Source organism: Pholcus phalangioides, unplaced genomic scaffold (assembly GCF_987345545.1).
Source record: "Pholcus phalangioides strain wild (caught in Gottingen) unplaced genomic scaffold, Ppha-v1.0 ptg000022l_1, whole genome shotgun sequence".
Taxonomy (NCBI): Eukaryota; Metazoa; Arthropoda; class Arachnida; order Araneae; family Pholcidae; genus Pholcus; species Pholcus phalangioides.
This window is the reverse complement of record NW_028301615.1, coordinates 25,151,782-25,167,033: the sequence shown is the minus strand read 5'-3', so window position 1 is coordinate 25,167,033 and position 15,252 is coordinate 25,151,782. Positions and strand designations below refer to the sequence as shown.

Below are 15,252 nucleotides of genomic sequence, written 5' to 3'. Positions count from 1 at the left end.
TCCGTAAAGTTTAGTAGTTAATGAAGTCTCTATGGTTCAGTAGTCAATCAAGTCCGTAAAGTTTAGCAGTTAATGAAGTCTCTATGGTTCAGTAGTCAATCAAGTCCGTAAAGTTTAGTAGTCAATCAAGTCCGTAAAGTTTAGTAGTCAATCAAGTCCGTAAAGTTTAGTAGTCAATAAAATCCGTAAAGTTTAGTAGTCAATAAAATCCGTAAAGTTTCGTAGTTAATGAAGTTTCTATGGTCCAGTAGTCAATGAAGTCCGTAAAGTTTAGTAGTCAATGAAGTCCGTAAAGTTTAGTAGTCAATGAAGTCCGTAAAGTTTAGTAGTCAATGAAGTCCGTAAAGTTTAGTAGTTAATGAAGTCTCTATGGTTCAGTAGTCAATCAAGTCCGTAAACTTTAGTAGTTAATCAAGTCCGTAAAGTTTAGTAGTTAATGAAGTCCGTAAAGTTTAGTAGTTAATGAAGTCTCTATGTTTCAGTAGCTAATGAAGTCTCTATGTTTCAGTAACTAATGAAGTCTCTATGTTTCAGTAGCTAAGGAAGTCTCTATGTTTCAGTAGTTAATGAAGTCTTAGGGTCGTCAAGTTCAGTAGTCAATCAAGTCCGTAAAGTTTAATAGTTAATGAAGTCTGTATGGTTCAGTAGCCAATTAGGTCCGTAAAGTTCAATAATCAATACTACAGTTACGTCTTCTGCCTATGGTATAAATTTTTCTGATTGGTATTTTTTTAATTTATTACAGGTTGCTCCGTACTATTACGTACCATCACAACAAGGCCCGCCAAAGCCACCGAACGACCACCGAATGTGGGCTGACCTGCAGCAGAATCAGCAGCAAAGAGGAGGACCTGCAGTTCTTACCAGACAGCCAAAGCCACAGCACGGTTTTCCAACTACTCTCGAATCATTGTCAGAGAAGGTATTCTGATCCCATTGTCCGTCTTGCATATAACTCATGATATCGAAACTCGGTCATTGAAAAAGGAGTCCACGGACCCCTATTTGTCCTTGAAGAGGTTGCAGGGTGTTCGTGAACTTAGATGAGAAATTGATTAACTTAACAGCACATAATATTGTTTTTGCAATATTATGTGCTGTAAAGGGGTCCACTGCCTACATCAAGGGTGCTCAATCTTTTGGAGAGTGCGGGTCCACTTCATTGGTTTGTTAATGTGTCGCGAGCCACTTACATTATCTGGAAATGTGCCGGGAGTCATTTGAGTAACTTGGAAATTTGCCGCGAGTCATTTGAGTTACTTGGAAATTTGCCGCGTGTCATTTGAGTAACTTGGAAATTTGCCGCGAGTGACTAAGATGATTTGGAAATGCTCTCCGAGTCACTCAAATCATTTAGAAATGTGTGAAGTGTTCCTCTTAAATAATCTATAAAAATGCCGCTGGCCGCTCAAGTGAACTATAAATGTATCGCGAGCCGCTTAAATGGTAGCCTATAGGTTTGCTGCGAGCTACTCAAGTTATCTGGAAGCATGTCTCAAGTCACTCAAGTTATCGGTGCTGTCTTGATTCACCCAAGTGATCTGGAAGTGTGTCTCGGTTCACCCAAGTGATCTGGAAGCGTGTCTCGGTTCACCCAAGTGATCCGGAAGCGTGTCTCCAGTCACTCAAGTGATCTGGAAATGTACTTGATATCGCTTAACTGATTTGGATATGTGCCGTTGGCAGCTTAGACGATCTACAAATGGGCCACGAGCCACTGAAGTAATCTGGAAATGTGCCACGTGACGCTTAACTGATTTGATGACCACTTGAGTGGTTCGATTAATTGGCGCGGTCACATCAGATGACTCAGAGGGTTGAGCATGTATATCCTACATCTTATTGACAAGGGGGTGCCCGGCCTTCGTCTTCTTGGTGCAAAGAGTCCGTGGAACGCAAAAGGGGCTAAGAATCTCTGCACACTAAAACATATTGCTATTAAAATTATTGATCGTCGCTAACTAATGCAATCATTCGACTTGCTTGTATTATTATTATTATTTTTGATTTATTCGGTTCAGCAGGTGCACACATTCCACGCGGAGCCGACAGATCCCAGGCGGCTCTTCAACTTCTCCCCGCAGCAACAACAGCTGATGCAACACCCAAGGAGCGAGAGGAGTCTCCCGGAACGGTACAGGCACTTGGACGACCCTTCGCTTCGCACCCGATCCACGAAACTCCTTCGCACCGAGAGTGAGCAGAGGATTTCGACCCTCGGGTCCGACCCTTACGATCGGTACTACTCGCTCGGCAGGCCATTGAGAAGGTCCGGCTCTGGCCTTTCGGTGACACTGCAGAGAAGAGGGCGACCACGCAGGTAATTAAAAAAAAAATCACTCCCTCACTCACCATATTTTCACATCTAATCACCGTATCTCACATCCGGGGAGGGCGACCACCACTCCTAACAGCCTAATAAATAATATGGTGCTAACTCTATCCCGTAAATTATGGGGCGATCCAACTCAATAAGTCCACCCTCCCGAAACATTGCGCTGCATCCGCACCTGAATCCAGACATAAATAATTTCAATCGGTTTTTTTTAGAGTTACATGTACCCCATCTAAGCCCATTATCAGAACCAGTTGGCTATATCTGGCAAATATGCTCCGACTCCAATTATCATAGTGCAGATCCTCGAATGAAACATAGAGGGTGTTTGATCGAGTTCATCTCGAGTACTGAATCGGGCACATACACTGAGGTGCTAGTGAGCAGCTAGTGAAAGGTGTCTAATGTAAATCTAACCACCCCACATAAACCAGGGGTGCACAAGCTCCGGCCCGAAGACTAAATGCGGCCAGTCAAGGGGCCACATCTATCCTTCCCGCGAAAGTTGTTTCGGTAGAAAAGTATCAATACACACAACACGATAAATACCTATAGGCTGCCCATGTTTCTTTTATTATAAATACAGAATATTATTGTCAAAGTGGCGAGTAAAGTCGCCAATTACATCCAAAAGAATTCTCAAAGGCGAGTGAAGTTGCCAGTTGCAGCTAAAAAAATTGTCAAAAGTGAGTAAAGTAACAGCCAAAAAAAAAAAAAAAAAATTGTCAAAGACAAGTAAAGTGATTATTACAGCCTAAAAAGTTGTCATAGGCAAGTGAAGTTGCCATTGCAGTAAAAAAAAAAAATATCTCAAAGTTAAGTTATATAAGTTGCTATTCCAGCAAAAAATAATTCTCAAAGGCGAGTGAAGTTTCCATTTACAGCCAAAAAAAGTTGTCAAAGGCAAGTAGAAAATGCCAGTTACAGAAAAAAAAAAATCTCAGTTACAGAAAATGCCAGTTACAGAAAAAAAAAGGCAAATAGAGTTGGTAATTATCGCTAAAATTACCAATCGCATCGCGAAAAATGATGGGTACTACAAGTGAGAATGTAGTTCACCAAAAAATCCTATGTGTGTGTTTGACATAATATGTTAGATGAATATACGTGTAATTTATGACTATAATTATGATAGATCCTGCATAATTATCATAATATATTTTATTATTCATGAAGTGTGTAAATGAAAACAATCAGGTATTCATGATAATAATCCTAATTCTTGATTTCAAAAAGTTCAAGTAAGCCTTGTTCAAAATGGGGTTTATGAAAAAAATCTGGGACCGCCAAATTAACGGGAATGTCCCGTAAAATGCGCGTCATATGGTCATAAATAAAAGTTTTTTGGCCAGCGGACTGGAAAGGGTGTACACCATCGGTATACACAACGAAAATAAAAGAACACACATATATATATATATATACACCCCATAATATAATATAATATATCCAATAATATCTCATAAAATGCAGGTCATATGGTCACACTTTGGATAAAATTTTCCGCCCCGACAGAGGCAGAAATACTTCCTATCAAGCCCGCGGGCTGAAAAGGTTGTGCAACCCTTGCCATAAACCATCATCAAAAACTGTGTAGAAAACGTGTGTAAACGCGGCAATGGCAACACTTGGTAATACTGTAAAATGGCAACACTGTAAAACGATAACACTGTAAAATGGCAACACTGTAAAACGATAACACTGTAAAATGGCAACACTTAAATTTCATCTTTTTTTTCCTCCCCCTCCCCCAGACCAGCTGACGAAATGACCCAACAGCCACCCGGAGTAATGGCCGCGGCCCAGAGAGCCAGGAAACCCATAGTGGAGAGTGCTTCGGACACGGAGGCTTCGGAGGGAACCAAGAACGCACTAATGGCATCACGACAGCGAGGCGTCATTCGGCCAAACTTTGCGGCAGCCAGAGGATACGCACAAAGCGGACGCAGCAACTCACTGCCTCGTGTCAGGATGTCGGAGATGGACTTCAGGAGGTTCCAGCAGATACACCAGCAACAACAGCACCCGCAGACGGCAGCCATGCGCTTGTTGCCGTATGATTCGCAAGAGGACAGCGATGGGGCGCTGTCAGCACCAGAGCTACCCGCAACCAGGGCTGGGCGCAGGGATAGAGGTACGTATATGGCAACATATATAATTGCTATATTTTATTGATTCAGCTCGAATGAAAATGAACGTAAATTAAAATTCTGTACTCCTGCTGTTATTTGTGCATAATATGTATAACCCCTCCTCCCCCCCTTTTTCATCTGATAATCATCGAAGATGATAATTTTCTTGATAAATAATTTTCTGATGAATTATCCTGACGGCTTATTTTCCGCCGATGAATAACTGCTTTCGGTGGGTTTTCTGAAGATAAAGTTGCTTTCGAAGGAATTCCCGCCGATGAATCGCTTTCGATGGATTTTTAACAAATAAATTGCTTTCTGTGGATTTTTAACAGATAAATTGCTTTCTGTGGATTTTTAACAGATAAATTGCTTTCTGTGGATTTTTAACAGATAAATTGCTTTCTATGGATTTTTAACAGATAAATTGTTTTCTGTGGATTTTCACTAGCTAAATTGTTTTCTGTGGATTTTCACTAGCTAAATTGTTTTCTGTGGATTTTCACTAGCTAAATTGTTTTCTGTGGATTTTCACTAGCTAAATTGTTTTCTGTGGATTTTCACTAGCTAAATTGTTTTCTGTGGATTTTCACTAGCTAAATTGTTTTCTGTGGATTTTCACTAGATAAGGGGTGTCACGACCCCTGAAGTCGAATTTTCAAACATGACTTGAAAACCACAGAATGCAATTCACCTATTGAAAATCCACAGAATGCAATTCACCTATTGAAAATCCACTGGAAGCAACTTAGCGGAAAATCCACAGAAAGTAATTTAGCTAGTGAAAATCCACAGAAAGCAATTTAGGGGTGTCACGACCCCTGAAGTCAAATTTTCAAACATGACTTCAAAAAATACTTCATTCAATCTCAAATAAAATACTAAAAATTTCGTGTCAATCGGTTAATTTGTTCTTTCATAATAAAAGAAAGAAATAATGAATTATAGTGTAAACGTATACAAGAAAAAACACTTTGAACGCGATTTTCTCAGAATGCAGTTTCTGAGCTCATCCGCACGATTAAAAAAAACTACTGCTCCGAAAATTCTGAAATTTTGTAGAAATGTTTATTCGACATGTGTTAGTAAAATGAACCTCGGATTTAGCAATTGACGGGTGGAAAGTACACTGCTGGCCACCCAAATTGCAACACCAAGAAAGACAAGAGATATCGCAACAATATTTATTTTGTAGATAACATGTTGACCAAGCATCAAATGATTAAATTTATAGACTTCTGTGAAGTGTGGTTCCTGCCAAAATCAGTAGCCAGAGTAGCCGCCATTGTTGGAGATCACCGCTGCCACACGCCTCGGCATTGATTCAAAGAGACTTTGGATGTGTTCTTGGGGTACAGCAGACCAAGCAGCTTCCACGCGTTGCCAAAGTTGATCTGGTGTGGCAGCTGGGGATGTAATCTGGGTCAATCGTTGAGCAACCATGGACCACATGTTTTCTATCGGCGAAAGATCCGGAGAGCGAGCTGGCCAGGGAAGCAATTCAATCTGGCGATTGACGAAGAACCTTTGGACAATGCGTGCCACGTGTGGTCGCGCATTATCCTGTTGAAATATGGCTGTGGGCAAGCCCTGAAGGTAAGGAAGGACAACTGGCTCCAACACATCGGAGATGTAGCGCTGGCTATTTAAAGTACCGGCAATGCGTACTAGAGGAGTGCGAGAGTGATATTCAATACTGCCCCATACCATAATACCCGGTGCAGGACCAGTGTGGCGGTGCATAACGCAGCTGTTCAGCATCCTCTCTCCACGGTGTCTCCAGACTCGAATCCGACCATCGTGGTGTTGCAAACAGAAGCGTGACTCGTCAGTAAAGACAATTTCATTCCATTGTGCCGTCCACATCCTTCTTTCATCGCACCATTGGCGGCGGGGACGTCTGTGGTTCTGCGTCAAGGGTAGACGAAGCAATGGACGTCTTGCGGACAGACCACTCTGCTGTAAACGGCGTCGAATGGTACGCGCAGACACTGGATGATGCGGTACAGACTGAATGTGCTGTGCTATGGTTCGTGATGTGGCTGAGCGATCCGTCACTGCCATACGCACAATACGCCTGTCATCACGTGAAGTGGTGCACTGAGGTGGATGCGATCGAACACGTCGGTCCGTCGTACCCTCCTGCATCCAACGATCACATATCCGCATTACAGTTGTTTGGTTTCGTCCAATACGACTACCGATTTCCCTGAAAGATAATCCACAATCTCGGTAGGCCACTATCCTTCCTCTGTCGAACTCGGATACTTGATCAAAAGATGATCGCTGTTTTCTACGAGGCATAATTGATCGTTTTTTTGAAAAAACCACAAGAAAAACACAATTGCCGTACTTCAAATCGTCGAAATCGCCAAGCCTTAAATAGTGCTTTGAAGTGGCGCTACAGGCGCGCGTGATGTGCGTCTGCGCTAAAATTCTAATCATTTGCATATCTCACCTCCGCTAATGCATGTTGTAAATTTCATATTATTTGCATGCTTCCTTCAGGGTGTTGCATTTACGGTGGCCAGCAGTGTATTTTTAAAAAAATGTTGAATTTAGATTTTTGAAATTTATATATTTTCTCATACTTTAAAAATTCATGAAATTCTAACGAAACGTCTGATATTCAAGTTCGAGGTTCATTTTACTAACACATGTCGAATAAACATTTCTACAAATTTTTTTTGCAGTAGTTTTTTTTAATCGTGCGGATGAGCTCCGAAACTGCATTCTGAGAAAATCGCGTTCAAAGTGTTTTTTCTTGTATACGTTTACACTATAATTCATTATTTCTTTCTTTTATTATGAAAGAACAAATTAACCGATTGACACGAAATTTTTAGTATTTTATTTGAGATTGAATGAAGTATTTTTTGAAGTCATGTTTGAAAATTTGGCTTCAGGGGTCGTGACACCCCTAAATTACTTTCTGTGGATTTTCACTAGCTAAATTACTTTCTGTGGATTTTCCGCTAAGTTGCTTCCAGTGGATTTTCAATAGGTGAATTGCATTCTGTGGATTTTCAATAGATGAATTGCATTCTGTGGATTTTCAATAGATGAATTGCATTCTGTGGATTTTCAATAGATGAATTGCATTCTGTGGATTTTCAATAGATGAATTGCATTCTGTGGATTTTCAATAGATGAATTGCATTCTGTGGATTTTCAATAGATGAATTGCATTCTGTGGATTTTCAATAGATGAATTGCATTCTGTGGATTTTCAATAGATGAATTGCATTCTGTGGATTTTCAATAGATGACTTTCATGGATTTTCAATAGATGACTTTCATGGATTTTCAATAGATGACTTTCATGGATTTTCAATAGATGACTTTCATGGATTTTCAATAGATGACTTTCATGGATTTTCAATAGATGACTTTCATGGATTTTCAATAGATGACTTTCATGGATTTTCAATAGATGACTTTCATGGATTTTCAATAGATGACTTTCATGGATTTTCAATAGATGAATTGCATTCTGCGGATTTTCAATAGATCACTTTCATGGATTTTCTGCAGATAAATCACGTTCAGTGGATTTTCTGCAGATAAATCACGTTCAGTGGATTTTCTGCAGATAAATCACGTTCAGTGGATTTTCCGCTAAGTTGCTTCCAGTGGAATTTCAGCAAGCAAATTGTTTTCGGTGAATTTTCAACTGTTAAACTACATTCTGTGGATTTTCAGGAGAAAAACTGCTTTCTATGGATTTTCAGGAGAGAAGAACTGCTTTCTATGGATTTTCAGGAGAGAAAAACTGCTTTCGATGGATTTTCAACTAATGACTTTCGATGGATTTTCAACTAATGACTTTCGATGGATTTTCTGCAGATAAATTGCTTTCATTGGATCATCTGCAGATAAATTGCGTTCGGTGGATTTTCCGCAGATAAGTTGTTGCAAACAAATCGTTTTCGGTGGATTTTTTATCATCTGTTAAGTTCTTCCAGTTGAAAATTTTCGCTGTCGATGAATTGCTTATGATGAATTTTCCATAAATATTGTTTCGAAAATATCATTCCAATGACTAAATGGTTAAGGGAAGGAATAAGAACGGTGGGGTCAAGTGGTCGAGATGGCAAAATCTTCGCAATGTCGTCGGTTTGATCAATTACAGTCGAGCCCTCTTGTAACGAAATTAAATGGTACGATATATCGGTTATAAAACTTTTTTGTCCCTCCATGAACCTGAGACACCAAAATAATGTTTAAAATATCCTGACAGCACACAATCTTTCGATCCTTACCATAACATACAGATCTAACACACAAACTTTTCCTTGGTGTCTGGGCAGCTCCTATTCAATTCCAGTTATATTTCAAATTTCAACTTGAATAAATCGAGACGTATTTTGTAGTATATGAAAGGGTTCTCTCCTCGAACGGGATGCATAAAAGAACCCAAAATAATAATGATAACATGAATACAAACCACCATTTTTTTTTTTCATAAAGCATTTTTCTCCTTTATCCCATTTTCTTTGAAATCGATGTGCTTGGACGTCGTGAGTAGTTGCCTTTTTTTATTATTACGTTAAAAAAAAAATGAAAAGAGGGCAGAAAAGTATTAGAAGATACGGCATCTCGACCAAACTATCCCCCTGAATACGTAAAAAAAAAAATGCGATACCATTCCCGGAATTTCCGGGACGTTAGTTAAGAGAAGAAGAAGAAAAAAAAACTATCTATATATAAATGGAAAACACATTTCCTTTTCCAGGAAACAAAAATCGTCTTCCGGATACTTTATTTTATTTTGCTTACTTTTCCCCCCTTCTCTTTTTTTTCTTTTCTTTTTACGTTGGTATTTCTATTTCCTATCTGGTTTTTTGGTCTGAAATCGCTTCTAGAACTTTCCGTACAAAACATCCTCTAAATGTGAAAAAATTCAATAGACGAGAAAGGAAAGGGAGGGGCAAAAAGAAAATTGGAGAGTTTCGATTGCCTGTTCGAGGGTTCCATTGAAGACATTGTCCGAAATAGCCCTGCTGATTCCTTAATACAAAATAAAATAGAAAAAAATTGAAGGAAGTTTAAAAATTGAAATCGTATGTGTTCACAACAAAGAATTTCTCTGAAAAAAACTGGAAGATTATTATTTTTTTTGTTTGCTCAGCGGACTATCTCTCCAGCTATAGAGTTTACAAACACACAGTACTTGCTGATACGAAATGTTTTCAAAATAGTATGCAGTCATTTAAAATGTAATAATTATTTAGGCGAGTTTAAACAGAAGTAAAAAATTAGAAACTTCTATGCAGACCCCCCCCCCCTCCAAATGTGCTAAAACTTTCAGTTGGCGAAATATCAACCCTGCTCTGAAAAGACGCCAAAAATGTTAATACTTTTAAATTTAATATATTCACCGAGATAATAGGGATGTAAAATTACGATGTTTATACATGACTTATTGCTCTATTGGCTTGAGAATTTTCATGTTGAGATCTGTACACAAATGTGAATTGAAGTTTACTATTAGTTTAATATTAGTCTTTAATTTGATTAATTTTTTTTTATCTATTTGCGTATAATTGTTTGTTTTTTTATTTATTATGTAGCCGGTTTTTTTTAATTGCCTTCTAATTTTATTTTCATTTCCTTTGATATTGTACAGGGTGGGCAAAAAGTCCGTAGAAACTTTAAAATTCATAAAAACCGGAAAAATAACCGGATTTTGGAGAAAGCCCACCTCGAAAATGCTTCTTTCTGTACGGTATCCGCTGGCAAAAGTTCATGGCACGACTGCAATCTGTATGGGCACAGACCAAGGATTCCATGAAGAATATTGCGTATCGAGGATGGTGGTAAGCCCAAGTGTCTGGCAGCTTCACCAGCACTGCTGGTCCCTGCAGCTGATTCGGACGCTGACGCTTCCATTTCGGCTGCAACAGCGGTGAACGCGCCTTCCTTAAACATGGTCGTCCGACTCTTACACGATCCTCCAGCGTTCCATTTTTCTCAAACCGCTAAACAAGCTTTATGAGACCTGTCGCTGTTAAAGGCCCTTTTTTCCAGTCTTCACATTCTTCTGAACTCGGAATTTACGCGAGGCAATGGTCGCTGATTCCTGGTTCATGTAAAACAACTTCACCAGCAAAGCTTTATCCTCCGCACTCAGCATCCTTGTTCACATACACGGTTTACAACGGTGAACTGGTTGTGCATTAGGCGCGCAAGTTCTTACAACCATCTCATTTGCATATTTCCACTGAAGTCACTCGTACGAGCGCCATCTATCGGATGTTTTTGTTATCCCCCCTGTCTTAAATTCCCGTCACCTAGCGATGCTAACCCAGCAAACCGTTTTTTATTTCGGTTATTTTTCCCGTTTTTAATCATTTCTAAAGTTTTTGCGGACTTTTTTCCCACCCTGTATTAATCTTTTTTTTTAATTTAGTTAATTTTTTCATTTTATTTTATCTTTATTTCCTTTAATTGAATTTATTTTTATTTCGTTTTATTTTTTATTAATTTCTATTTTGCTTTATTTTATTTTATTTTTGGTGCCTTTACTATATTTCATTAATTTACTCCCTTAATTTTTATTTGTTTCCTCTAACTTTATTTATTTTCTTTAGTTCTATAGTTTTTTCTTTGCAAGAAACGAACACAAAATATATATAAAGGGGTCATTCAAGTATTACGTCAGCATCGGGGGGAAAAGGGGGGTATCGGATTTGCTGACTTTTGATGACGAGGGGGAGTTTGAAGGTTGCTTACGTCATCAACCACCCCTTTTTGAAGATATGAAATATCTAAGCTGCTGACGAAATTTTGCTGGGGGGGGGGGGTCAAAAATGGTTGAAAATCTGCTTACGTAGTACTTGAATGGCCCCAAAAGACAGAACAAAAGCCACATGGAAAAGACAAGACATGTACACAATAATCGTATTTGCCCAAGGGACATAATGTCCTTCCAGGCAACCCTATGAATTAAATTATTATATTTTGCCGCAATTTTTTCCAAGTACCGTATGTTATGTTAATAAATGTTATGTAATAAGATATGAGTATTTCAAAAATTTATGCACTAAAAATTTTAATTATCAGATCTGGAATTGCTGAGTTAAGTTTTATTAATTTAACATTTTTAATTTTGTTTTCTCTAATTAAATTAATTTAGAAATTTCCTTCAATTTAATTTGTTTTTATTTCCTTCAATTTTGGTAATTTTTCATTTCTTAATTTAATTTTTTTATTTCCTTTATTTGTTTATTTGCCGCAATTTATTTCTTTTTATGTAGAAAGTGTGAAAGAGATTTAAGTTTTTAAAGTTTTATTTTGAAGTAAAAAAAAATATATATTTTTTTAATGTATTTGATATTTGTATGTTGAGCTAAACAAATTATCATCTTCAAGAGGAATATGTTCATTTCGCAGCTCGACGAATGACATCGCCGATCTTCACCTCAATGGAATACACTCAATGGCTAGGCAGGGCCCCATCTACATCCGTTTTGTACGAGGGCGGCATCAGCAGAAGAGGCGGAGGGCAATCCATGAGACCGCAACTGCCCAGAAGCGCCCACAGCGCCGAGTCATTGCTTGACCGACTAAAGCAGGTTTGTATCTCTTCGAAGTAAACATGATTCACATAAAATTCATTTTGATGTGTGAATGAAATTAACTTCACGTGTGCATTCGAACTTTTCATTGGAATTTCCGTTCATTTTCTGAAAATTAATATATGTTTCGACATATTTTATATTTTATTTATTTATTTTTTTAATATCGCTCTCCCGCTAAAAATTCAAATAAATTATGAAATTGATTTTCGGCGCCAAAAAAGCAGATTTCAGTATAATGAGGAAACTCACAATGCAAATACGCGTATATACACATCAAAAATAGTAATTTGATATAGCATATTACATGTTTCAGTGCAAAATTGAAAAGAATAACTTCATGCATGCACAGGAGTTATCTTTTGAAACATAATTTTTTGCACGTCCATAAGTTAACAAATCAAAACAAGTAACTTCACATATGCATATTTCTTAATTAAAGCAAGTAACTCCACATGTGTGTATACCTTCATCAAGACAGAAAACTCCACAATATTTAAATTTTAATTAAAACAGTAAATTTCACATACATGAGAATTTTAATTAAAACTACCTATTATACAGTATAAGTACATTTAGTATATCCTAATCAAAGCAATTAAATTCCCAAAAATGTGTATCTTAAACAAGTAATACTAATAAACAAGTAATTAATACTAAAACAAGTAATTTCGCATATGTGCATATCTGAAGCAAAGCATGCAATTTCACATATGTGTATACCTTAATAAGAAAAATAACTTCACATTTGTGTATACCCTAATAGAGAAATATTTAAAAAAAACAACTATTCTTATAAAAAAGTAATTGCGAGAAAAATGTCAATAATCATGTAAACATAGGCAAAAAAGAAAAGAAATTACATGAAATTGAAATTGATTCGATATGAAAAAAAAAAAAACCAAAGAAATTTATTTAAAGTGGTTTCTTTCCATTGGAATTAACAATACTAATAAAATAAAAGGTAGGAAAAGATAGAGGTAAGAAAAATTGGAAAATGTCTTTTTTCCACGTGAAGAAATTATGTTTTCCTTATAAATTGAAAATTATAAAAAAAAATTGAATGTTTTCAGAAATTAATAAACAAAAAAAAAACTCGTCAATATCAATGCAAAAAATAATTTTTAGATAATTTCTATATCAATTCCGATCTAGAACAGTGCCGCAGATTGTGATTTGTAGACGTCCCACGAGACGCTTAAGTGATCTGTAAACGTGGTGCGGGTCACTTAAACGATCTTTAAATGTACCGCGGGTCACTTGAGCGATCTTAAATGTGCCGGGACTCACTTAGGTAAATCTTCGCGGACCACTTGAATGATCTGGAACTGTATAACAGGTCACTGAAGTTATCTGGGAGTGTACCCACTGTGGAGTGGATCACTTGAGGGATCTGTAAATCTACTGTAGGTCGCTTAAGTGATTTGTAAATGTGACGAGAGTCACTTAAGCGATCTATAATCTATAAATGTACCACGGGTCACTTAAGCGGTCTGTAAATGTACCGGGAGTCACTCAAGTAAATCTCCGCGGACCACTTGAATGATCTGAAGCTGTACCACAAATCACTGAATCACTGAAGTTATTTGGGAGTGTTCCAAGGGACACTCAAGTAATCTGTAAATGTGGCGCAGGTCACTTAATCGATCTCTAAATGTACCGGGAGTCACTTAAGTAAATCACTGTGGACCACTTGAATGATCTGGAACTGTACCGCAGGTCACTAAATAACTGAAGTTATTTGGGAGTGTGCCAAAGGAAACTCAAGTGATCTGAAACTGTGACGCGGATCACTTGAGGGGATCTGTAAATCTGCTGTGGGGGGGGGGGGTCGCTTAAGTGATTTGTAAATGTGCCGCAAGTCACTTAAGTGATCTGTGAATGTGGCGCAGGTCACTGAAGGATCTGTAAAAGTGCCGCGGGACGCTTGAGTGATCCAAAACCGTACTACTTCGCATGATGATACTTCAAAATTACGATGAAAGTAAAATACAAAACTTCTTTTCGATAGTACATACGATTTACATGGTAATATTAAGATTAATATTCATGTCAAAAAAGAAGAGAAATTGCGAAAAAAAAATTTCAATAATCATGCAAACACATACAAAAATAGAAATTATACGAATGGAGATTGATTCGATATCAAAAAAAAAAAGAAGCCGACATAATAAATCCAAAGTGGTTTCCATTGGAATTAACAATACTAATAAAATAAAAGGTAGGAAAAGATAGAAATAATTAAAAAAAAATGGAAAATGGCTTTTCTCCCCGTGAACAAATTATGTTTCCCCTAAAACGAAATCTTAAGAAAAAAAAAAAAAATTCAGAAATCGAAGCGAAAAAAAAAAAGAAGAGAAATTCCGTCAATATCAATGCAAAATAATTTCGAAATCGCAATTTCTTTCTCGAATGTTATTTTTTATTCTTAATTCATTTTATGAATAAAAGAAAATTGGAAAAAAAAATTAAATTCATATTTTTTAACGAAAAGGGGGAAAAAAACATTAAAAGATATTTTTTTCTTCTTTTTAAATTCTTTAAAAACATGAGAGTTTTTTTTTTTTTTCTGTTTTTGGATCCGTGCCAAAACATCATCATCATCACCATCAATCTCTTGTGGTTAAGACCTCCAGAGAAAGCATTTTATGTGTTGGCAACTTGAATTTTCTTAAGATTCTTTCACAAAGTGATGAAGACATTGGATTTTTAGACTGACAATAAAAATGTCAAGACTAGAGAAAAGAAGAAAAAAAAAGCGAAAAAAATAGAAAGAAAGAAATCGAATGGAAAATATTTCTTTACGGAAAAAGGGGGGGGGGTGGGATTTTTTGTACTTGATAGACTCTATACACATGTCTCCAGTAGAATATGTTGAGCAATGTTGGCACATGTCCAATGTCGTTGAATAGCTGATGGATTTTGAGAGGATTATGTCATGGCCTTTTCTTTTTTTTTCCCCCTCTCTTCAACGATTTTAACATTATTAATTACATGCGAAAGAGAAATTTGTTTTGTCATTGTTGTGTTTTTTTTTGCATAGTCTATGAGTATATGTGTAGTACTACATCCTAATTATAATCACGTCCAAATTATCACGCTAATGAACGACAGTATCCGGAAATGCCAGTTTTGATTTCCATGAAGATAATTTCTCGCACCCGCATAAAAAGAAAAAAGGCTATTATTTAGTAGTAAACTTTCT

General features: G+C 37.2%; 1 protein-coding gene across 2 annotated transcripts in view; it reads left to right on the top strand.

The window, feature by feature from the left end:
- Positions 1-15,252, top strand: part of LOC149070056 (rho GTPase-activating protein 100F-like) — a 165,156-nt gene that overhangs the window by 109,567 nt on the left and 40,337 nt on the right. Inside the window, exons 5-8 of one of the 2 annotated variants that reach the window (XM_089249407.1) lie at positions 746-922; positions 2,025-2,320; positions 4,090-4,469; positions 11,863-12,044. In XM_089249407.1, coding sequence (XP_089105533.1) covers positions 746-922; positions 2,025-2,320; positions 4,090-4,469; positions 11,863-12,044 — 1,035 coding nt within the window. Of the gene's footprint in view, positions 1-745; positions 923-2,021; positions 2,321-4,089; positions 4,470-11,862; positions 12,045-15,252 lie in introns of both variants that reach the window. The other variant, XM_089249406.1, reaches the window with a different exon arrangement.